The sequence below is a fragment of the Callorhinchus milii genome, unplaced genomic scaffold (assembly GCF_018977255.1).
Source record: "Callorhinchus milii isolate IMCB2004 unplaced genomic scaffold, IMCB_Cmil_1.0 Scaffold3, whole genome shotgun sequence".
Classification (NCBI taxonomy): Eukaryota; Metazoa; Chordata; class Chondrichthyes; order Chimaeriformes; family Callorhinchidae; genus Callorhinchus; species Callorhinchus milii.
In genome coordinates, this window is record NW_024704744.1 from 88395671 (window position 1) to 88422040 (window position 26370).

The 26370-nt window shown below is 37.8% G+C and overlaps 1 protein-coding gene across 1 annotated transcript in view; it reads left to right on the plus strand.

Moving 5' to 3' along the window:
* ush2a (Usher syndrome 2A (autosomal recessive, mild)) overlaps window positions 1-26370 on the plus strand; it is a 370702-nt gene that overhangs the window by 84012 nt on the left and 260320 nt on the right. The window contains exons 21-23 of the mRNA XM_042333157.1: window positions 5879-6048; window positions 7602-7746; window positions 21490-21720. Of these exons, the coding sequence (XP_042189091.1) occupies window positions 5879-6048; window positions 7602-7746; window positions 21490-21720 (546 nt within the window). The remainder of the gene's footprint in view (window positions 1-5878; window positions 6049-7601; window positions 7747-21489; window positions 21721-26370) is intronic.

The window sequence follows — 26370 nt, forward strand, 5'->3', positions numbered from 1 at the left end:
TGGAGCCCTATCTCCATTTAAATTGGCTGTCATGTATGCCCACAAAACACACAGTCACTATACTTCACAATATGTCCTGTGATAGACTCTGATTAAGCTCTCCGGGACTCTACCCCACGTGAAGGGTGCTATATGTTGTTGCAAAGTACTTTGAGTCCAATCCAAGTCCAAATGACAGATGTATGAACTCAATCGTTAAGAGCCAACATGGTTATTCAACAATGTAGATACAACCGAGTCTCATTCACTTCACATTCAGCTTTAAAAAGAAGTTATCATCAATCCTGGTTGATTTCCCTCCCTCCACCCACCCATCAACCCGCCAAGTCAGATAATGCCAATTTTTTTACCCTAATTAGTGCTCTGGCTGAGATTAGCTAACGCAGCACAGACCAGAACCTATGACTTCTAATCTGTATGGCATACTGCTGCACCAGATGGTGGTTTATCCAAAGTGGGGGAGCCCATTCAATCCAAATATATCTGCCTAGAAAGGACTGACTGCCCTGGACTCCCCTCATGTGGAAAGGCTTTGTCTTCTCAAGACTTTAAAGGCTTTGTCTTCTCAAAGGTGTTTCCTGAGGGTAGTTGGATGCTTCCAGAATGTGTTTGGTAGAGTATAAAGCCAGTGAAAATGATGTGGGATCTGTGGGGAATAAGCTTTTTTTCTTGTTGATCAGCCGGGTGTCTGATGCATGCAGAAACTCATCACTATGCTTAAGAGGATCAAAACCAAGCTGAGATTTCCATGCATCTCACCTACACATTGAAATCCCAGAGATAGATTGTTGGAATGGAATGCGTACTTTCTCCCTGGAGGGACGCATCCTGCTTACCTAATTCCGGAAAGTATTAGGCAGGGGTTGGCAAGAGCCAAGCCTTAGGACCCCAGAGTGTCCGTTGGGATACTGCTAACCAACTAAAACAGCATAGCTTGCCATTGATTGAACAAGGTTGATGGGAAAAGTGCCCATAGGCGATCATTCAATTGCTCGCCCACAAAATCCACAATCTGATTGGCACCTGTCAGCGCCTCCTCACCTCAGGCACCGAAAGCATCACCATCCAAGGATGCACACTCCACCTCACTGAGCCAGTCCGGAACCTTGGCGTCTTGTTTGACCCTCAACTATCCTTTCTACCCCACATCCGTGCCATGACCTGCTCTGCCTTCCCCCATCTCCGCAATGTTGCCCAGCTCTGCCACTGTCTCACACTGCAAGCAGCTGAGACCCTCATACACTCATTCATAACATCCAGGCTCAACTACACAAACTCCCTGCTTGTTGGCCTCTCCAACTCTTCCCTCCATATGCTGTAGATCATCCAGAACGCTGCAGCCCATGTCCCCTCCCACACCAGGCTCCGTAACCCTTCACCCCCATCCTCGCCCAACTCGACTGGTTTCCCATCACAGAGGATACAAGATCCTGGTCCTCACTTTCAAAGCCCTCCACGGTCTTGCTCCCTCCCTACCTCTGCGACCTCCTAACCCCCTACCAACCTGTCCGCTCCCTCTTCTCAATGGGCTCCGGCCTGCGTCAAGTCCCCCAACTCAGCCGCCCCACCATAGACGGGCGGGCCTTCAGCCACTCTGCCCCCACCCTTTGGATCTCTATCCCGCAGTCCGTTCGTCTCCTCCCTTGCCTCCTTCAAGAACTATCTCAAGACCCTCCTCTTCGACCATGCCTTTGGTCACCCTCCTTCCCCCCACACCTGTCCTCCACGCTCCCTGATCCGTACCTCTAACTCTGTGTTTCCTGGTGGGTCAAATGATTCGTAGGCTGTTCTTGATAAAGTTGATGTTTTGAGAGTCGGGGGACGTCTCAAAGCATTTCACAGGATTTTACTGTGTTTTTTGTAGGTGAACACCAATAGGCATCCAATTTGCACACAGCAATGTCCACAAACAGCCTAGATGTGAACGACCAGTTTTATCTGGGATATTGATGGCCAGCAAAACTCCCTTCTCTTTTATTGAATAGTGCCATGGCATCCACTTGAAGAGTAGACAGGATCTCGGTTTGTGATATCATCTGAAGGACTGCGAGATCAGGGGCCTGCGAAAACAATCGCGCATTATATTACTCCATGGCACAGTGAATTTATACCACATTGCTGACTTGATAATTAATTCAGTGATGTATCTGTAAATATTAAGCTGACACACAGCACAGTAAATTCAAAAATAAATAAGAATAGGCCCCCCCCCTCATTATCACATATTTGGGAAGCAATCAGGAACCATATTCCAAAGGGAGCATTCTGCATAGTCTCTGAATCAGGAAACTTATAGAATGAAAACAGTGCTCCTTCATAGCATTTATCTTTCTAATTCTTGGTAAAATGTAGCATAATAGCAATAACTTACTTTTGTTCAGACTGGCCTCCAGCAATAAATAGCTATCACCCTTTAATAAAATGACACAGCCTGAGCTTTCGCATTTAATCAGCATATGCGACATTTGTTACCTCGTGCCCTCACACTGTGCATGCCAAGGATTTTTTTTTCTGACTCTCTAATTCTCCCCTAATAACAGAACAAATTCACTCTAACTGTTCTCGATCTGCATTTGTAGCAGAAACAATGAATCAAAGGAATTGATGGCTAGTAAAATTCTTTGTACTTTGATATAATAGATGAAGCTATTGTCTACATATAAGAACAACAGAAAATGTAATATAAATATACATAATGCATCTTCCACTTTGATTAACAAGATCGTATTTACGACAAGTGAGCTCATATTTGCATTTGCGAATATTGACCTTGTTGCCATTTCTTTCCTTTTTTAAAATTTTGTGTTTTGTATTTGTGAAGTAAGCAGTTTACAGGACATTAAACTTATCGAATAATCATTATTGCTGTAATTGGCCAAAGAAAATATATTGCTGCAAAACATGTTATTGTGGATTCTGTTTTTGAAATACCTAACAAACTAAACCCAGACTGAATTGATCAATGTAATTGACTGAGACATCATGTGTGTATGAAAATAATTTCCATATTTGCCTGTGTTTCTGACTGAGGGAGAAAATTTTAATTATTCAAGATTAACATTAGAAGATAATGAAGTAGAAATATCTGCGGACTAAGACACAACTTGTGTAGGTCCACTGATATCAGAAAGCTGGTGGTGGTTCTCTCTATTTTAAACACATGCTAATTTCAAGGTATAATAAAAGTATTGACTACAATCTAGGGGTCATTGAACCGAAAGTTGTCCTCAACTTCTGTCAAGAATTGTATAAGTAATAGCAAAAATCCTCTATATGATTTAAAATAAATATTTTAGAATGGAAATAATCCAGCTGAAGCTGCGACTTACAGCATTTATAACATGCACTGAATTATGCATAAAATGCATTTAATTAAACTGCTATGTGCTGAAGGTTAGAACATCATTGTACCTTGTGGGTAACAGTTTCATAAAAAGTAAATTTGTAAAAGTACCAGTGAGAGAAATCTTAATGGATACCAGGCACAAATGTTCTTTTTACAGCAAAAGCTCTTTAGTTTCTGAATCATTGGAAGACCCTAATCATTGTTTATTGAATATGTTTCTAAACTTCTCCAGCCCAGGAATATTGTGGCCAATAATAGTGTCTTATCCCACTGATCCCACAAGCTGAAATCAGATAACTCAGAGCAGACTGGGATTCAAACCTGAACCCTTACACAGTTCATATGGCCTTGTGCTTCATTGGGTGATGAGGCTGTTGGGGGAGTATGTTAGTCCAACACTCCCTCCAGCACGGTACTGGATTGAGTATCTCAGCAATGAGTTCAATCAAAATCCTTATAAGGGTTTTGAATCTACAATCTTCAGATTCAAAGGCCAAAGTGTTGCCAACTGAGCCAGACTGGCACTTTATGAAGGAACAAAGCTACATATTTGCTATACGTATTTGTAGTGTGCACACGTTACTATCTGAAAGTGAGAACACATTCTGATGCCTCTTGGCGCGAACTACTAGGCATTGTTCCTAATACAAATCCCGTTGAAATCCTAGAAGTTGTTAAAACATTACTCATGTTTGTGATCTTGCTCTATGAAAGCATACTTCACAATATAAAAAAAGCTGTTTGTCTCACTAACCATATCCCATCCAAAACATAGGGTACAATTCACCCTGTTCTTTTCATTTTCCTTCTTAAGAGGGGAAGATTAGCATTTACTAGAAGAAGTATTCTTCTTTACCCTCAAGGATAATCCACCAAAGTACTGCAGGATGCCAATCTTCACATTATTTGTATTCCTTACATATTGTACTCCCTGCTACATGTGACATAAAGATCAGAAAAGGCCATGCAACCCATCAATATACATTTGTCAGACAGGACCTTTTTGAGCACCTAATAAACCTAAAAAATACTCATGCACATGTCCCTTTTCCTGAAACTAAACTGTCTGGTATAATTCCCTTATTCATAATGTTTTCCTTTTTGGAACATTCTAAGTCATTGTCCAGATTCTACGGCTTTGAAAATATCACTTGGATCCTCTATCTACAGTTTCCTTCATTATTTTCATTACTGTACTAGACGGCTTTTCATCTAGTCCAGATATCCTGCTTACAAAAAACCACTGTTTTGAATTTCTTCCAAAAGGTACAAAACAGGGTTCTAAGAACATTAAGATCTTGGAGAAATATACACTCAAAAAAGCTGATTTGAAGAATTTATGATGATTTAATTTCCTGGTCTCCCACAGAAGTTGCACTGAGCCCATTCCTTAAAGGACTGATCTGTTCTTTAAGACTTTACCTAGTTTATATACATGGCTAAAATATTTAGTTTGAACCTCATCGCTGTTGCTAACAATAGGCTTTTCTAATTTCCTCTAATGCTCATTTTAATTATCCTCAACTGGCTTTTGCATATTTGCCGTTCCTCATGAATTTTGATTCCTTGTATCTCTTCAAATTAATTTAACTTTTTTTTGTAAATTTTGACCTCCATATTGAGCTATTGTGGTCTCGATCTTGCTATTATCCCCATTTCCTCATGGGGATGTATTTAAATTCCACATCTCTTACCCTTGTCTTTTTTCATGCTACTCTCAGGCATATAAAAATGCATTAATTAGTTTCACTAACAAAGTGGTTTGTACAGAGGTTATAACCATATTGTGCATTGTTGATAGCAGATTTCGGGGGGGGGGGGAATTAAAATGATAAAAGTACAGGTATAAAAGAGCTGAACAGATAAACGTCAAGAATTCTATCAATAGGTAAGTTAAACATTATAACCATAATAGACAGATGGATTTAGAGATGCCATGTTGCAATGTTTTATTTGGTTAATTAATTGTAGCAATATGGATTTAATGGGTGCTCAGCTTTGCCTCCTTAATTTAGCTTTGTCTATAAATACAATGTATATCTATTTTGATGGGATGTTTTAATATGAGAAAATAAATAACTACTGTTGTATTATTTTAATCATAAATACCCTTCAATTTGGAAAAGTTACAATTAATGGAGAGTATTGATCTTCAATAGATGCTACTTAGGCAACAATGAACATGAAAAGAAATCTATTAGACTTTTCTTGACAGGTTTCTGAACTGTAAAATCTTTGGCAAAGAACACTTGTTCCCCCGAGTAAATTGTTAGATTGACAAGTTTACATATAAACTAGTTTTAAATTGGGCAAAAGTCAAAGAGGATGAGTGTATTGTTGAAAATGAAATGGAAAATCTCATGTAGTTACTGTCAGCTTTAACATTACTGTCAGATTTCCAGACCATGACAAGGTGTAATTCAAATGTATACATTTCCCTTTCCTTTTAGTTTAGTTAATGGACAGGTACTTCCTGCAAATATTTTTTTTTATCCTTTGATGTATTGGTTGATTCTTCTTTTATCCTTTTAGCCCCTTTGTTTATGCCTGCACCATCAGTTTCCCCACTCTCATCATCGGCTCTAAATGTAACCTGGGTGCAACCTAGTAAGAATTCAACAAGAGGAGAAGTGATCGGATACAGTATCAACATTGTAGAAGCGCAGACCGCCAATGAGTTTGCACCTCCAGTAGTTTCACGAGTAAGATCTACTTTGAAGCTTTTTGCTTTTACATAGTTTTTGTTCAGTCATTACTTTTGGGTCTATTACGTGAGTTGTGTAAACCAAGTACATTGTTACGGTGCAAATTGTGCGAAGCACATGTAAATGTGGGCAAGGGATACAAATTACAGGTGTTCCCAAAATTTAAGGATTTTTGCTTTAGATCACTATTGTTCAATCATTAGATTTGGGTATATTTTGTAAATTGTTAAACCAAACGTATTTATACTATGCAAATTGTGAAAAGCATGTGTAAATGTGTGGATATGACACCAATTACAGGTGACCCTAATTTTGTCAATGAACAATTAAACAAAAAGGTTTACAGCTTCCTTCCTCACAGTTTAAATAACTCGCTTAATAGATCACTGTGTGCAAGCCCTCCGGGACTCTACCCTGCGTGAAGGGTGCTATATAAATGAAAGTTGTTGTTATTGTTGCAAGTCAAATTATACAAGTTTTGTTAAAAGCTTGAGAACTTATGCTATCTTCCAGTTTTAAGAGATCACGCTGTTTCCATTACATCAGGTGGAAGGTGGAAACACATGTAAGAATATATCTACATTTGCAAAACTAGCATGCCATGTCAGAAACAATTAACTAGCAGCAAGTAGCTATAATTAAAGCTCAACATTGATGGCATTATCGTAAGAGGCCACCATAAAGTAACTATGAAGTAAAAGAGGCAAACCATACGTCTTGCAGAACATTAGTCAAACTATCAATTAGTCAGCTCAGTATATTCTGGGAAGTGCTTTGAGACGTCTTGAAGACGTGATAAGGCGCTATATCAAAAGCAAGGATTATTATTGTCATATATTATATCAGACAAACTAGCCATAATATCAGACTTTCACCTTGGTCCTAGCTAAAATAGTTTCAAGAATTGATTCAATATGTTTAAGCATCAAGAGAATAGGAAGTGTTCAATTTTTTTTCTCTCTGTACACATATTGTTGAGTCCCATTAAGTAAATAATTCCTTTTCCTAACAAAACATTATCTCATAGGTACCTAATCTAATGTATTAAACCTTACATTGTTATCCTGAAGCAACAGTACATAGGTTGAATTTCTGTCCAACATAATAACATATTGAAATGGAAACTAGAGAATATTTAAATAAAAAGCTAACAATATTTACTTGTTTTATAAATCTTTTCATTGTTGCCCTATACATAGTCAGATGGTTTCATCAGAACATAACAGGTGAAAATCCTTTTGAGTATCCATTGCTAATGAATTGAATAGACTATATAGCAAATGGTTATTCTAAGAATACAATAGAGAGTAGTCATTCCTTGATTAGGGATAATGAATCCTTTCCAGAATAGGAATCAAATGCACAAAGCAGAGAGTAGTTATTCCTAGACTAGGAATAATGAGTCCTTTCCAGCATAGGAATCAAATCCACAAATCCACAAATCTTTGGTACAATGTTGCATCCAACTTTAATTTGTTTATTTAACACTAAGTAAAGATAATATAATTGAATTTTTCTTACAAGATTTCCTACCTTGCTTTCTCGCACAGGTGCTTCGTACAGTGACAGCTGACCAGCAAGCCTACACAGTGACAGATCTGAAACCATACAGAAGTTACAACTTTACAGTCACCCTCTGCAATCAGATTGGTTGTACAACAAGTGAACCAGGCTCTGGCCAAACAGGAGCAGCAGGTAATGTTAAGCCACCTGTCTCATTTATACGTGGTACAGCAAATGTTATGAACGAAAGACCGAGGTTCCATTGAATTGCAACATTTTTGAAGGGGCACAAAGAAACTGTTACATGCTTGTATGTCACAGCGTGAAAAATCTGTCACACCTACAGATCTAACATTCTTACTGCATTTTGTCAATGGTGCATTATTTCCCCAGTTAAGAATATTCATCCAGAAAATCAAACTATAACTGTGTTGAATTAAACAAACCATTCACATTTCACTTGAAGCTGCAGCTTTTGAAGAGGAATGTAGTATTAAATACAGCTGCTCCAGCTGCCAATGTACAAATCTCCTTATAGTGTGTGCGATAAATCATAGCAGGATCAAAAATGTTGGTTAAAAACAAAAAAAAAGTCAAAAAAGCCAACCTCAGATAATAAAAGACAAGTTCATGTTGAAGGCAATTTGCAATAACAATCTGTGATTAGCCAATAATTTTGTAGTGTTAGAATTAGATCCCACCTCAGTGGGACCGCACCAGCCGGGTTCGAGCCCTACTTAACAAACCGCCTTCACTTTATCTCTTCAAATGATTTCCCCTCCCGCCCCCCCCCCCCCCCGCAGTCACCTGTGGTGTACCCCAGGGCTCCATCCTTGGCTCCCTCCTCTTCCTCATCTATATGCTCCCCCTTGGGGATGTCATCCGCAGACACGGGGTAAACTTCCACATGTATGTGGATTACACACAAATCTACTTCTCCTCCCCCAGCTGCAACTCCAGGTCCGTTAATGTTCCCTCAGCTTGTCTGGTGGACATCAGGGCCTGGATGAGCGAAAACTTCCTACAACTAAATGTTGACAAGATGGAAGTCATACTTATTGGCTCCTGGAAATGTCTTCTATCCTGCAGCTCTGACCTCCTCAACCTCCCAGCCTATCCCTCAGACTTACCGAACCAGTATGCAACCTAGGTGTCAGGTTCGACCGGCAGCTGTCCTTCCTTCCCCACATCTGGTCCCTGACCAGGTCTGCCTTCCTCCACCTCCGCCACATTGCCTGCCTCCGACTGTACCTTAACCCTGACTCAGCCGAAATATTCGTCCATGCTTTCGTCACCTCCCAACGCAACTTTTTAAATGCCCTCTTGACCGGTCTCCCCAGCTGCCCCATGGACAGGGTCCGGCTGATCCTAAACTCTGATGCCTGCATACTCACCCACACTAAACTCACACCACTTCTAGCCAGGCTCCACTGGCTCCCAATTGCTGAATGGATCAATTTCAAGATCCTCATAATCATTTTCAAATCCCTTCATGCCCTGGCACTTCTCTACCTCTCTGACCTGCTTACCCCCTAACCCACTGCCTCTACTCGACAGGCCTTCTGCATGTTCCTCATACCCTCCGTTCTACCATTGCCGACCGCGCTTTCAGCCGCTACGCGGTGAAATTCTGGACCACTCTTCCTCTATCCCTCCGCCTTGCCCCTTGCTTCCCCATCTTCAGGTCTCACCTGAAGACCTTTCTCTGCGACAGTGCCTATAATCACCTTCTCCTCTCTCTGGTGTGGGGTCATGCTCTGCCACTGTCAAGCGCTCTGGGACACTACCCTGCATGAGGGGCACTATATAAAGTTGTTTACCTTTTGGAAATTGAATATTTTTCACTTTTTGTAAACCAGGATCAGATGGCCCAGTAGTTGGATGTAGTTCAACCGTAAATGCAACTTAGACAAGATCATTATAATGTTACTAATTTCCACACCACACTTATATTGGACTCCCCAAAGTAAGACTGTCAATGTTGTGGTGTCTGCAGTGCTCCAGAAAGAACATTTTTAAATTAGTCCCTTCCACAGAGATTCTTGTGCACCTATCTGAAATATGAAAATGATGGTGCTCCAAAAATACTTGAAATGTATTTATGAATGCCGCCATACAGTACAGAGCACTTCCTGGGAAATAGAGAGGCAAATAGAACAGAAAATCTCAAAGAGACACAGACAGGCACATAGACACACACACACACACACACACACACCCTCTGGTGTTGGAAGTGTAACATGCAATCAGGTCTTATTAGGAATTGCTTTTCGGAGTACAATCTTAAAACATATTTTTAAGAAAATGAGCTCATTCTGGATTTTTCAGTCAGTTGAGCCTGCTTTTCAGGAAGTGTGTATTGGGAAGAATGTAAGTACCATGTCTAAAAAAATTCTCCATGCAGAAGTCCTCAATTCTGCGATCCAAAGCCCTAATGGACAAACACCATAGTGCATCATTATACATTTATGGATGGATGTAAAGAAAAGTAGAGGCAATTTAATCCTTATGTGATCTGGGTTATATCTGTTGTAAGAATGCTTGCCAGTAACACTAGATAGTAGAAATCAAAGTAGTTCAATTTTCTAATGCTACCATCCCTTACTTTGGTGTACTGTACATGAATTCAGGAAAATTATTGTTTTTAACCTTGGGTTTTCTCAACTGTTTAGAGTTGAACGAGAACAGCCCATGAAAAAAAAGTATGCTAATTATGTAATTTTTCTGTCATTTTCTAGGTGTGTTTGCACTAACAGTTTCTCCTCAGACTGGCCTTTAAGGCACTTCACATAAATTTTGCCTTGTTTTGTGTCATAGCTATATACAAGTACCACTATGTTTATCATGCTCAATTTTGTGCTCGACTGATTTTACTCAATAAAGAGCAGTCAGAGGTTTCTCGACTCCTCTGAAAGTATGTGTGTGATGCTGGTCCCTGGCTCCTTGGTGCAGTCCTCAGGCTGATTCACAGTGCTACCTTATGGTGGTTCATCCAAACAATAGGTTTTCCTAAAGTTTATTAGCCAGACGCTAAGATTTGTGAGAAAAAAATAAATGGGTCTAGTTTTAATATAAGTTACAATCTGTCACACACAGTTGAGATGGCATTATTTTGTTTATTTTGCACTTGTTTTCTAAACTGGAACAAATCTTTAAACTTTTATTGCACACAGGGGGCTTTGTGTAGTAGAATAAAGGCAATGTTATTCCCTATTTGATTCAGGGCTATATATTGACATTTATATGAATGTATAAGATCTAAGAAATCAATACACTGTTTTTTTTCTCCTCTAATTATTGTTCAAATTTACAAGCATGATAACTCTTGCTTTTCCTAAAAAAAATCCTTCTGCAAATTTTTAACACAGGTAGTGTCTTTTTATCCAGTCTGTCCACTAGGACTTGCTTTCCATTCATGCAGATGGTAGCTTGGATTTTCTATATGAAAAAAATATCACGTATGGTTTGCTTGAAAATGTTGCAAAAGAAAACTGTCCCTAATACCCATTCAGAACACTGTAGAAATGTAACATAATACAATTACCTTAATCAACAACATTGCATAAACCAGTGATGATGAAATGTATTTGTATTCTTTAATTATGCATCAGTATGATGTGAACAAGGATTATACACAGGATATTCTGTGAATATTGTGCAAATAATAACATAACACGTACTCATTTAAATCAGTAGGCTGTACAGTTGAACAGTATCTTGCAGACTTATGTCCACTTCTGTATTGGGCATGGGGCTGCTAGATACTGTCTAAAAAAAATTGTAGTGCGCACGATCTGAATATCTAAATTGTGTCCCTGGTAACATAGCATGTGTGTGAACAACTTTGTGCTTGAGAAGAACAGGACTATTTTTTGCCAGTAGCATGAAGCTAAGTATGCCAAAGGTACATTTTTTACATATTTGTACAGTGCAAAGCTAAAGATAGAGATAGGCATAAAGATAAAGAGGAGAGATAGAAAGTTGGAGTCCTGTAGCTCCGTGGTTAGAGCACTCGCTTTGCAAGCGAGAGACCTGAGTTCAATTCCAGGCAGGACGAAACCTTGGGCAAGTTTCCTTACTCCACACGCCCAATAATAATCCCTCCAAAAAACAAAACAATAATAAATTGGTCATTTTCAATCTACTACTGTTTGTGGGACATTGCTGTGCGCAATTGACTACTGCATTCGCCCACAAATATACAGTCAATCCCCTTTTCAGTATTTTCTGTGAAGCGCTTTGAGACGTCTAGAAGACGTGAAAAGCGCTATATCAAATGCAAGGATTATTATTATTATAGAGAGACTTGGAGACAGAGAGGCAGAAAGAGAATAAAAGAATGTTTCAGAAAGAGAAGGGCTGGCAGTTTGGAACCCCAGTGACGGTATAACCCCTGATGGAAATGTGTTTTAATTAGCACTGTTGTCAAATATAGTGTTTTTCATAGCAAGAGGGCATCTCAAAGCACTTCACAAGATTCACAGTAAAGTGTAGTGACTGTGCATTTTGTAGGTAAACAATTATAGAACAAGGGAGTAAAAAAGCAAATTTTGGAGTTAGATAAGCAATAGGATTGGGCATTATTTAGAAAATGGTAAAGGGACTCTGCACATTAGTCATAAATATTCAGGACTTCTTCAACCTCACTTTGTAGATGGCTTCCACTGTGTATTTTTAGAATTCTACAGATCATTTAAGTTAGAATGTCCTCGACAAAGGTACAATGTGAGTAGTGTAGTGACTGGCCCGTTGCTGAAATGCAGGGTCTGCTTGAATTTTCTTACTAATAAGCATTTGTTATTTCAGCTGCATTTCCTTGCCAGTTGCTTCATTTTGCTAGAAAGATTACAGTCAGTCATGTAATTTGTGTGCCAACGACTGACATAATATTTCAATAGAATGCAATTGATTATTGATTAAATTATTAGATTACAACTGTCCTTATATATCAATTAGTTGTATAATACAGATTTAGTTTTGCGAAACCTGCCATTAATGTAATACTACTGTGTTTAGAAATGAAACAGAGATGTAATTTGTCCCCATGTAATCCAGAAACAAAGCACATCATTTCCAAATAGTTGTCTTTCTTTTTTTAAAAACAATTGCAATTTTTTTGCCTACATGATGAATGGATTTTGTTGCTTCTTGCCAAGAAGAAGCCCTTCATTATAACATTCAATTTCTGCATGCACACTAAAAAGAAGAAATGATTATGCAAATGCAGTATTCCAGATTAATAAAAGCACATTACCGAGCACCTTTGTTTCTGTCCTTCAATTAGTTTTCTGCTTTGAATTCAATTTCATTTGCGCATTAAACTACTGACTTGATGTATGGACTCATGAATCTAAGGCTGTTGCCAGGAATTTAAAAAATCCAAAACGTGCAGCAAGCAGTGGAAATCAGTTGAAATGAATTAGTTCCACCTTTGACTAGAACACTTGAACAGTGTTAGAATTCTCTGATGATTCATCCTTGTTAATTATATGATCATTTATTTCAAGGAGATGGACACTGTTTGAGATGTAGTGGTACAGCATAATCTGAGGTATTTTAAGATGAAAGAAGGCAGAATAATCCTTGAGCAATACAGTCATGGGTGAATTATATGGCTCTTGTACCCATACAGGAATAAAATTAAGTACATTACATATGTCATATACATTTTAATTTAAAAAATGTATTATTTATATAACATGCTTCCAAGTCACATCAAAGATTTTTTTAATTTAACTTCTCCAGATTTAAACTAGTCTAAGGTAGAAAAGATTCCTCAGAAAGGACTCCAATGTAATAGCTAACCATTACCATCCCACGAAAAGCCATGCAGGCATTACCATGTGGAACAAGCAGTCTCTCTTACTGTTGGGTTCAATCTGAAATCAGAGCAAATATTTAAACCACCTGAACAGAACTAGTTTAGAATTCATCCCAAAAGTACACGTTCTGTTTAGCACAATGAAACAGGCTAAACTTGTGTGGAAGAAACTTTCACCTTATTTGTATACTAACTACACCCGGTAAATTTCAATTGTCTGAATGCAAGATTGAATTTGATCTGTTTAGCACAAAACAGAAAGAGAAAAGAATTTATTCTTTTTATTGTTCCGAAAATCCAAACCACTGGTAGCAAGCTGAGCCACCTCCCATTTCCTTCCTTCCAAATTCACACAGAAAGTTCCCTGACCAGACATAGCCAACATCATGCAAAGGCCCATGTGTAATGAACTTGCAGTGATCTTCACAGCTACGTACGTATCTGAAACGTTAGAATGATTGTTACCCACATTACAAATTGTTCTTCAAATATCAAGTAGCAATGCTTGAGATACGGAGATCAAGTGATCAGCAATTTTATAAATCATTATTGGTAATAACCTCTGCTTACTTTTTAAATAAATATTACTGTTGACATATGCTGCATCTTAAAGCGGTTGGTATACTGTGGGTTGTTATTCCCAGAATCATTTCACACCAACATGCTATTATGCTTATATATATATATATACACACGCACATCCAGATGTGCGCATTTGTTGAGAACCTTAACTTGACATTCATGCAAATAGTTATAATATATACTGCATATACAAAGAAGAGGAATTTTCTCTGCAGCAGAGAAAATCCTAAAACCTGCACTTGGTTGACCTGGACTTTGGAACAACTCCATTTTTAAAAAGAAAATTAAATATCTATATTTTAGAAAATATTAAAATCAGCGAGTATACTATTTCACCAGAATATTAAAGTACAAATACAATTTGTGGAGGGAACATATGTAATAAAATATGAAAAGAATATGTTACTGTTCATTAATTTTCAAATCTAGGTAGCATTGTAATGAGTATGTAAGACTAGTCCCAAGGTGACTTACTGACAGGTCTGGTTGTATATATTCATAAATTCAATAACAAATATACTGTTTGTGAAGATAAGCTGATAATCTATTAATCATAAACACTGAAATCTTTCCGTTCAAATATATTAAAGCAAACCTCCCATTTTATAGTTTGTTTGCAATGTGACTGGAAGATTTAATTGCACAATATTATAAACAATTTATTGTTAATTACAAGCAGAAAATTTGCAGTAACATACTTGCAGATTCTCATGAATCATGCAGCACTCCCAGAGATTTATAACATACATATAAGTGGGATGAATTAGCAGGGTTTAATAACACAGACACAAATCATGCAGAATTCAGGGAGCTTTAATTGATATACTAGAATGTGATGGGCATGAATCAGTCAAGCTTTGAATAGTACTCTGTAACATATGGTCAGCTCAATATGCTGCATCTTAAAGCGGTTGGTATACTGTGGGTTGTTATTGCCAGAATCATTTCACACCAACATGCTATTATGCTTAAAGCAAAATGAAATGTAATTCCTTTACCATATTGTTTGGTTATATCTGGTGCTTTAGCTACAGTGAGAACAGCTTTATTTTATCTTCTGTCTGATGGCATGGGTTTGGAAGCAATCCTGACGACTGGAGGTAACGAGTTTTAAACCTTTCCAATCTTTGTGTCTGTTTGTGTACACAGTAACACTTATTATTACAGTGATGCTTCCATTAGCTTGAATAACCATCTGTTCATCTTGGAATACCGGCACCTGCATTAAATTCTGAAAGACACAGCGGGGGCCATTTTCTTTCTGGCGGTAATGCTTACGTGCGGATAGCAACAGTGAGTAAGGAAAATCAGAGTTTCAACAGAATGGACATTCCATTTGCTTCAAATGCGAGTTGTAATTTTCCATGAAGTAATATTCAGTGACAATATTGTTGAAAACAGCAATTAAGGCAATTAATTGATCCTGCAAGCCAATTAAGCCAGGAAATCTATGATTTTCCGCTTCCTCTGAGGCTGACCGAACATGGAAGTATTTAATCATGCTCTGAGTAAGGCAACGAGTCTGGGATCTGGAGCTGCGGCTCTGGGCAACCCTGCGTTGTGATCCTGAAAGGTGCTGTTATGGGAGGACGATAGGTTTGGTATTTTGATAGATTGAGATCAAATGGGGTGAAGGGCCTTCTTCATTTGAAACTATCTTGTTGAGAGTATTGAGAGATCTGTGTTAGGAAATGCCATATCCATGCTGCCATTGTATTATCCGAGATGATTATTCTTCAGTGCCTTGTAGCCATTTCCACAGTTTTTTTTCCTTCCCTTTTTGTCTCGGCTCGTTTTAATTTATTATATGCACTAATGACCTTGTGAACTGCTCATTATGAGGCCATTTGATGCTCCACACGGCCTTTTCATGACTGGTTACTTACATTTTCAGAACCTCAGGCATTACTGGGTTGCTTGGAGAAAAATTGCAACTTATCTTGCTTTTGCTAATTGGAGCGATTTACTGCCCAATTTCTTTCTTAATGACCTTAATGATTGACAGGAGTAAAATTTCCCCCCAATTATGGCCAATGAACTGAGAGAGAAGGAGAGAGGGAGAGTGAGAAGCTGTGTATTTGGCTCAACCATTCTTATTTTTGATTCCAAAAGATGGACATTTTCTCCTCAGGTGAGAATGTGAAATAGAGCATAGTAAACCTTTCACCCACCAACCCCCCCCACCTACCCCATTTAATCAAATGAAAGAAATCTCTCTTGTCTGACATACTGACAGGTAAAATTTCCGAGCACCTTAAAAGCTGTACAATGCTTTTCTTTCGTAATGAAAAATCAGCATACAAAAAAACACCTTTTGATGAACCTACTATATTTAAATGTTCGGAGTGTATAATATAAGATTTCAGCCTTTTTCATTCGATTCTGACTGTCCAGTACCTTGGGACGTCCTCCCGATATGAAAGGCGCAATACAAATGTAATGTATTTTGAGAAATAAATGGTAAACTTGTTTTTGATTCCCTGCTTGCAGATGCTTTTCAGAAAATGTCAGGGGTCTATTAACTTAGAGGTGGAGCAAAATAGACCAGGAGTTCCTTTCAAAAGTGATCACATCACAGTAGGAGGCTGTTTGACTGTGTGTCTTTGGTGGTGCGGGTTCCCTCACCAGAGCTATCTCGTCCAATCACATTGTACTACTCTTTCCCTTTATCTAACAATAAATCCATACCATTTAATATTATTTTCCTCAACTATTTATCCAGTTCCCCTTTAAATGCTGATAAGGATTGGGCTTCATCATTTGTGTGTTAAAGGCATATTTTAACAAACTGTATTTGGGGGGAACAAACTTCTCTGTGTCCTATTACTGGATCTGTAAGTACTGATACATCACCTAGGTGACTTAAAACTCTTTTTTTGATTTTCCACAATCTTGATAAATTGCTTCCTTTCATTTGCTTGAGAATGTTTTCCTCACTCCTGAAATGAGTGAGGTGAAAATCATAGTCATGTTCAATTGTATGTCTCTAAAAAGAAATGTATCCTTGAAGATTTTATTATTCAAAAAACTAGCTTAACCTACGCCCTAATGCAGTACACTGCCAAGTTGAAATAACTGGCAGAGAAATGAGAAGAGCCAAGGAAACCTGTGCTCACAAGAGGTTCAAATGAAGGTATTTGGTTTCATCTTTCTATAACACCCACCTGCCTTCTTACCACCTTCAATCTTTCTAAAAATGTGTCCAGTGTCCAGGACTCAGGCTCCCAGTAACCTGCTCCAGTTGTTACTTATCTTCTGTGCAAAGAAATACTCTCTGATATCTGTCCTGGAATTGTCCTGTGCAACCTTAAATCTGGGAGCTCTTAGAGACATCAATGGCAGTTTGGGAGACAGTCCATTTCCCATTGTATTAGCAAATGTGTGAAGGCTACAGGCAATTAATAACAGGTTGTTAATAACAATATAATATAATATGTAAAATAAAAAAAATTAATTTAAAAAAAATGAACTTGTTATATATACCCTATGTGGCCGCAAATTAATTTTAAACTGGTTTATTTGGCATTTATCCAAATGTTATAAATAACTTTCATATTACCAAGCACACAGCCCTTTCAAATAATCCCATGCCAGGACTCTCTGTGTGTCCCAATTGCACATGTGGAAAATTAATAATAATAATCCTTGCATTTGACATAACACCTTATCACGTCGTTGAGACATCTCAAAGTATTTCACAGAATATACTGTGAAATGAATTGACTTTATATATTTTGTGGGCAAAATTGTCAAAAGACTACATTTTTAAATGAAAGCGTCTTGAACTATGACCTTGTGATTAAAAGACCATAAAATTGGGAAGCTTTTTACAGCAACAACCGTAGCAGCTATTGGAAGGATGAATGATTACAAATTAAATGTTTGCCACATAATGCAACGCCTAAGCTAGGTCTAAAAAATAGAATGTACCTGAAAACTTTTGAGTATTTTACAAAGTTTAAAGAAAAATGATTCATAGCAGCTTGTGAAAATTCTTGAAGAGGTTGCTGTGATTTTTAAACTCGGATATTACAGGATGCATGACACCAAAGAGGCAGGATATGTCTTTCCTCAATAGGGTTTGAGCCAGGTATCATTAGCAATTTTCAACGCATGGGTATTGCAAAATTAAGACTTGAAGGTTAATGAGGTACACCGATTGTGAATAAAAGCAACTATTGTATAAGGAGGAGGGGATTCCTGACTGCCAGCAGTTCTTTAGCAACTTAGGTCCATGTGATAAACTGTATATTGAGCTGTATTTGGCTGGTAATAACAAAGGTTTGTAATGTCCAACACACAGTATACCTAGTTAATCTTTTATACAGTGGGACAGTTTATCACGGCAGTAAATTGTTTACATTGGTGGACTGAAAACATCAATTTAACTAATTATTTGGAGGGTAGATCCAATTAAATATAATAATGCTGCAATCCAAACAGTGACATTACGTTACTTGAGTTACAAGTTGCAATTGGGTAACATCATAATTTATGCCAGCAGGAAAAAAAAAGGCAATTTAAGTAATTTTTTTAAAATACGATTTAGTAAGCGTCAGTGTGATGTATGTGGAGGAATCATGTGCCATTACTGATGAGATTCAATTCACGTGGCTGTGGAACAAAGCCCCGTTACATTGTTTTATGTGAGTGCATTATTCTGAAAGCATGCATGGTTGTAAGGTCAACATTGCCTGGAAGAAATAATTTATCTGTTACATTAGTCAACGTAGTTACATGTGGAGTCCTGTAGCTTTGTGGTTAAGGCACTTGCCTCATAAGCGAGAGGAAACTGGGTTTGAATCCTAGCAGGGCGAAACATTGGGCAAGTTTCCTTACGCCACACGCCACTGTTTACCTAGCAGCAGGTAGGAACCCGGTTGTTACTCGATTGGCGGATCGCTTTGTGGGGTAATAATCCCATCAAAAAAATAAATTAAAAAAATTACTAATTTGGTCACTCATCCACACTGTTTGTGGAACGCTAATATGCGCAATTGACTGCTGCGATTCTCCCACAAATATACAATCAATTCACTTTCTAGTAAAATTCTGTGAAGCGCTTTGAGACATCTCAAGCACGTGATAAGGCTCTATCTCAAATGCAAGGATTATTATTATAAGTCAAAATATCCTCAACTGAATAAATGGACAGTAGTAAACCACATGATAAAAGAATGCGACATCTGACTTGAACCTTCCAGGATAGGTAATGTTCTGAATCATCCAGTTTATGTATAAACGGGCTGAAAGCTGCCTTGGAGGAAAAGACATTGGAGATGTAAGTAAGGAGGGAAAATACTGTTATTTCAGCAATTAGAAAATCTAATAATAAAAACGCTGTCGATATACGAATAATCCCTGCATTTGAAATAGAGCCTTATCACGTCTTCTAGACGTCTCAAAGCGCTTCACAGAATATACTGTAAAGTGAATTAACTGTATATTTTTGTGGGCAAAGTATAGATGAAATTGTGAATAAAATTGTCATTGATTTATTTGTAGTTTACAGAGGTCTTGTCTGCTCCACTTTGGCACTGTTCCACTGTTAGGAACCTTCACCAGTGTCGTACTCTGAACAGGAACCGCTCTGCAGCTGGAAAACTGAAAACTGGACCAAGAGCCTCCATAGAAAGGCCTTTGGAGGGTTGCCGGTTGCATGCCAATGCAGAGAGCAGATTGACTGGAGAGACAATCTGCTCTGGCCAACTGTGCTGAGTTCAGTTGCGTAACATTATGCCATGTGACCATATTGGTCTGCTTCCGAGCGATACCAAATTGTTTGCTTGCTGTGCCGTACCTGACCTGGGACTGCTTGATGTTGACACTGGGTGGCTGAAATGGGAAGTTGTTTTTTTATTCCCAAGCTCGAAACTCGCTTGCCTAGAGCAGCACAATTTTCACCCGGAAATAAAGAATCTGCTCAGCATTCTAATACTGCAAGGGCATGTGGCATTACTTTTGCAGATGACATCCTATATTATGCACAGTTATGTATGATGTCAACATCAGGCACTGTTTTCATGTGGGAACCCCACCCTCCCCCAAAAACAATGTGATCTGTGTAGTAGTTCATCTGCAATATCTGTCTCCTCCAAATATTTCTCAGCATTAATTCACTTAATGAAAGGTCTGCACTTATTAAGGCTTTCAGTTGTCAAGTTTCTGGGATCTGGATCCCGGGTTTGTCATGTTTACTTTTCTACTATTTTAAGGAGAGTTCATTAGAGCAAATGCTTCATTGTAACAGATGTAGTAAATTGAGAGCTGTTTGGTTGTGCATTTGGTGCTGTAATTGCTAAACTTTTCTCCCTCAGGCTATAAATATAGCCACAGAAAATTTCAGTGACTGCTCTACCTAAGTGATGTACTTTGTCACAAGAACCCTCTGTATTTAGTGTTTGTTTGGTTTGATTCAACTGCGAAAAATTAGTTCCTGTAAAACTCATTGCTGAATTACAGAAGGCAGTTTTAAAAATGTCTAGGGCAGCCCAACAGCTGATCATTCACTCATTTTTCTTTTTGTAAGCTATCGATTTGATACTTCTATCTGCCTCGAAAATATTAACTGTCACTATACTGTTGAATTGTATAAGAAAAAGTAACAAATATAAAAGGAACATTCAGAACATGTCAAAGTGCTAAGAAGGTGTTATAAAGTGTTAGGAAAAAAAAATTAAGAATGCTCCCTGATGGCTCAGCACATTTATCTATTGAGTAGTTGAGCAGAGAGCAGCGTCGGCTGGACCCAGGTTCCCTCCCTCCCTGTAAAGAACCAGCTAATGGGTTCTGAAAAGGGAAAAGTTAATGAGATTCCTACTCCAGATCACCATACAGTCACTCCTACTGCAGGTGCGTTGGGGAAATGGAGTGAGGATTGGCTGTTGGGCTCAGCTATAGCTATCCCCGCCCCCCCACCCCCACCCCAGCAACCAAATAGTCTGCATTCACTGAGCTTCAAGGACCACTCGTGCTAGGAACAGTAGATTGGAGTACATAATAATAATCCTTGAATTTGATATAATGCCTTATCACGTCTTTGAGACGTCTCAAAGTGCTACACAGAATATACTGTAAAGTGAATTCACTGTATATTTTGTGGGCGAAGATGAAGGGGAAAAAAGAGGGAAAATGGAAATAGAACAGAGAGCATGAACAGCAAACTAAAAATATTACAATTTTAATATTCTTGTCTAGTATGCAATGAAGTATGAGTTTGGGCACTGTACATGTTTGTAATTCTAACTTGATATACGCAACATCAGAAATGATGTTTTTTTTTCTTGCAATATGTTGTATGTAGCACGTTTGTTATGGCTGTCACATTCGGTTCCTGGTGAGATTAAAAAGAACGGATGTACGGATGTTTTTTTTCCCTTCAATTTTACAATTCAAACCTGGTAAAGCCTGATGTGAATGGATGGAACCTTTTGTTAAGCCGGAGATATTATTTGATTATCCTAAATTTGTGAAAGGACAATCAGTGCTCAGAGGATTAATTAAAAATATATATATATATATTTCATGTTTAGCTCCAGCGGGTCAAGGTGCACCTAGAGTGGAAGGATTAAACAGCACAGTGATGAAAATATTCTGGCAGCCACCTATGGATTTGAATGGTCCCCCTCCAGTTTACCAGCTGGAAAGGATGGATACGTCTCTATTTAGCCACCTTGCTCATGTTGAGAGAGGAACACGGTTCCCTGGTCATGGCTACTTAAAGTTTCCGACTTCAACTCTACCTGTCAACACATACTTTACAGGTAATTATTTTATCACTCGAGTCTAAATATTGCATATAAAACGCAAATAATATACATTTGAAAAAAAGCCTTATTTGATCCTTAAAAATCTGTGCTCAGGCACCAGATAGTTCACATGTGTGAAATATCCAACCTGAGAATTGTCTGGCAGTGTCAAGCATTTCCAGAATTATGTTAAATATGTACAGAGTGACCAAAATGTCATGATACCATTACAATGTCTAATATATCTTAAAGAAATGATGATATTTTTATAAAATAGCGTAGCCAAAAATGAGACTTTTTGGTCACCCTGTGTATATATACTATTTAACCAAGAAGGATATTGGCACAGTATCAATAAAATACAAAGATTCTCTACCCAGTGTGAAACTCTGACTCAGTCTATGCTGAGCGAGTTAAATAATGCTTGCCTTTAATAATCCTTGCATTTGATAAGCACTTGATCATGTCGTCGAGATGTCTCAAAGCGCTTCACAGGATATACTGTAAAATGGTGTGACTGTGAATTTTGTTGGCGAAACATGGCAGCCAGTTGCGGACAGCAAAGTTCCACAAGCAGCCATGGAGTGAGTAAGCAATTTTTATTTGGGGGATTTATTGTCTAGGACCCCGAGAGAAACTCCCTTCTGTTGAACACCTCATTACGGTTTCCTTTTAACAGGGGTGCCCTCGTGGTGCACTTCCAGCTTCTAAGACAAACCAGCCAGCTGGTCTCATTCAGGGCAGCAGTATTGTTTTTATTTTGTTGCAGATTTCCAAGCACTGTTTTGAGGTCAGTAAGTATGAGGACGTTAAAGTTCATTCATTTCATGGATGTTTATGGGACAATGATGTACACAAATTAGCTGCTGCTTTCACCTACAAATATCGTCAATTGACAGTAAGTATCAAGAAGCACTTTGAGACATCTCAATGATGTGGTATTGCGCGATACCAAGTGCAGGGTTTATCAATTTACCATTAGAGAATTGCCTCTTACAAGCTCAAACTGATGAATTATGCCATTGCATTATCTGTACCACCAAATGTGCTTTTTTTTAACAATTTCACAAAGTACGCATAAAAAAAAGTAGGGCAAGAAACTCATAAGAATACTTTAAAAACCATATTGACTCTCTGAATTCTTAAAGTTGCAATATGTAGCACTTAAAGCACAATCTATAATTGATAAGAAATTGGTGTAATTATTTTTAGCTATGGTCATAATATCGTCTAAAAGTAAAGAAAAACTTTATACAGACATCATTAGTTTTTAGCCATTTAAGATTAATCATGAACAGCTCCAGATCTTTAATTCTGTAATTTGTATATTTAATGACCTGCTGCAGAATCTATGACAGTAATTAGCATAGCCTGAAAACTCATTAATACACAACAACATGATTAATGCTGCATTAATGCAAACATGACTGAAGTTATTTGGAGTATGTAGTAAGTAGATTAAAACTAAAATGTCCTGTTTGTTTTGGTTATCATGCTAATAAAAGAAGGCACAGAATTGTAAAAATGTTTTCAATAAATCAACTCTGAACCATTGATGAGCAGGAATAATCTGAAGGAGGAAAATGTTTGTAGCTAGGCCAAGGCTTTCTTTAGCAGTTGATATATTTGTTTCGCACTCTCTGATGATAAATTCGACTCCAAGGACTGCTTCGGTGAAAAGCTGCCAGCCAGAGTTGTGATTATTTTTGTGACGATATTTGTAGGTGAAAGCAGCAGCTAATTTGCTGGGTTTATGGCTGTCTTATAAGTAACTAAAAGCTTTGACGTTATTTTTATTTTTTTTTACAAAAAACTTACTTATGGGATCCTTCTCTGAAGGAAGCTGACTTTTTTGAGTGGCTGAACATGAGCACTGAGGTTTATTGAGAGATTAGAATAAGAACTTAAAAATGAGTATGGACAACTACAGTGCAGGAGAAAGCTATTCAGCCCATTTTACAGTATATTGTGTGTATGTAGATAGTTTTAAGAGCAATCTTTCCAGTCACATTGTAAACCAACACTGTTGATCACAATTTCCTGTGGCCCCTCATCCATATTGCCATCATATACTATACCAATTTCTTCGAAATTGAGCACAATCTGCTGCCAGTGCCTTCCTGTCCACTGCATATATTCACCAACCCAGTGTAACGTAATTCAATCAAGATGCTTTGTTCACCTTCTGAACTTGTGAGAATGAGACCATTACATCCTGCTGCCCAGTTATGAACATCTTAACTATATTAATTGTGTTATTGGAGTCCAGTTTATCTACCCCATTTAGTGAAAATTTTAATAGGTGCTCCCTTTAACCTTCTTTTCTTCAGTGGAAGAAATCATACCTAATACACCTGATACCAAACTGAAGGAGGTGTAAGAGGATGAGAATCTTTACATTTTTGCTACTGTTTGCTCACATTGCTAGACACATTTGCCTAACTTTTTCTCCTCAACCCAGTGTCATTTCTCTCTTTAAGGTATCCTATGTGCTTTCCAAATGAGCTGGCTTCGGGCTGGGAAGTGGAATGATACTGCTCATGACACTTATCTTTTCTTCAGTGTTGCCTCATGTTGAATTTCATTGTCAACCTGTGATTCGACAAAGAAACTTGTGGTTTCTATATTGTACTGCTTGGGGAGTTTTAACAAATGGAGAATATTTTCAATCCTGGAGTTGCAGAAATTTGTTTTCGGTTTTGAAAAAATATGTTTTGACTGTTTTGATCCACATGTTTACAAAACAAAAGGCTGTTTTTCCAATTCATCCTGCTGTCTTCAAAATCTTTAAATAATAATAATAATCGTTGCATTTGATATAGCATCTTATCACATCTCCGAGACGTCTCAAAGCGCTTCACAGAGTATACTGTAAAGTGAATTGACTGTATATTTTGTGGATGAAATGTGTAAATGATTTAATGATATATAATGCAAATGGCATGTTTGAGCGAATAATTGAAAGAGAAGTGTAATAGGCTTTAGGGGCTTTGTCATACAATCTGCAGAAGCAAATCATATACAGTAGTGAATTATATATACCATATAATGAAATGGTTGGTGCACATAGATGAACAGTAAATTACAGAATATAAACTAAAAAGTGAAAAAAGTGGGCGGTCAACTATAGATGTGGCTATTTTATGCGACTTACGAATGTGATTATGTTTGTCCCTTATTTGTTCCTTGTTAAACAAAACTTTTATAATACTTTCAATTTAACGCCTTTATTAGAACCTATTTTTGTCTATTATAATAATCTTTGCACTTGATATAATGCCTTTCACATCAGAAGGATGTCTCAAAGCATTTCACAGGATATACTGTAAAGTATGTGATTACTATATAATTTGTGGACAAATGTTGCAGACAATTTGCATACAGTAATGTCCCACAAACGGCCAAGAAACAAATGACCATTTTTATTTGGGAGATTGTTGGCCAGGACATTGAGAGAAATCTTCTCTTTTTGAAGCCTACCCTGGGCCTATAACATCTACCTGATCAGGCAGACAGGACCCACCATGCAATTGGAGTGTCAGTCTAAATTAATCAAAGTCCCTATGTGGGGCATTGCATTGTAACTCTGTGAAATGTTGGAAACTTACACTGTGTTCTTGTGCACTTCAGTTCACGCCACAGACTTTTGCAATGGCAGTAAGCAGTAAAAAAGAGACAAAATAGATGGATACATAGAGACAGACACGGGGATAGAAAAAGAGTGGGTGAATAGTAGAGTGAAGATAAGTAAGAAAATGAGAAAAGAAAACAGCATTGGAGACATCTGCATTATTCAGGAAGCCAGAAGAAATGAGGTGATGTAGATACAAGAAGACAAAGGGAAAGGAAAATAAACAAGCAGACCAGGAGAGTGATCGAGAGAGGCAAATGGCAAACATGCATAGGGGTACTCACTGCATCTGCATGGCATGAGAAAAGATAGGTGCTATTACCATACTGGAAATGACCCAAAATATTACCAAAAGTGATTGCTAAATCACTTGTCATAAACAATTGTGGTATGATGTACAATGTGATCCTTATTCAACTAATTGTGTTTGGGAACACATTTTGCTCATTCAGACATTGGAATACGCGACAGAAGTTTTCTGCAATTTGACATTGCTCCCGTTACTAACCTGGTTCTCTTCCTAACCTCAGTAAAATTTTTGATGGACTCATTGCTGGATTCACAGATTCACCAAGAATCTTGCGGAACAGTAAACTGCATTTATGGCCAAGACCAGTTGTCACCCTCCCCTCGCGTCATGTAGTGACAGTGTTCTTGGACATTTCGTGATGAAGTTTGGAGCTATCTGGTACTCATAACTGTTCTCCCCAAATGTTTCCATAGCAACCATATTAATTAACCTTTAACTTCCTGCATCTTGCTGGGAAATGATTACATATATTAAAGGAATTTTTATTTTACGTATATTAATTACTGTAGTTAAAATAAAAGTAGGCATAGGATGTTTGACTTTTTTTGAAAAAATCCAGAAGCCTTGCTAATCCAGCCGTGTCTTTGAACATAGCCTTTTATAATTTTTCAAAATAAATTTGCCTTGTTTGTGTAGAAATTTTGTTAATCCATTAGGATTCCCCACTAACAACTCTGGCTAGAAGACACCTTCATTACCATATTATTATATTAAAATGGTAATT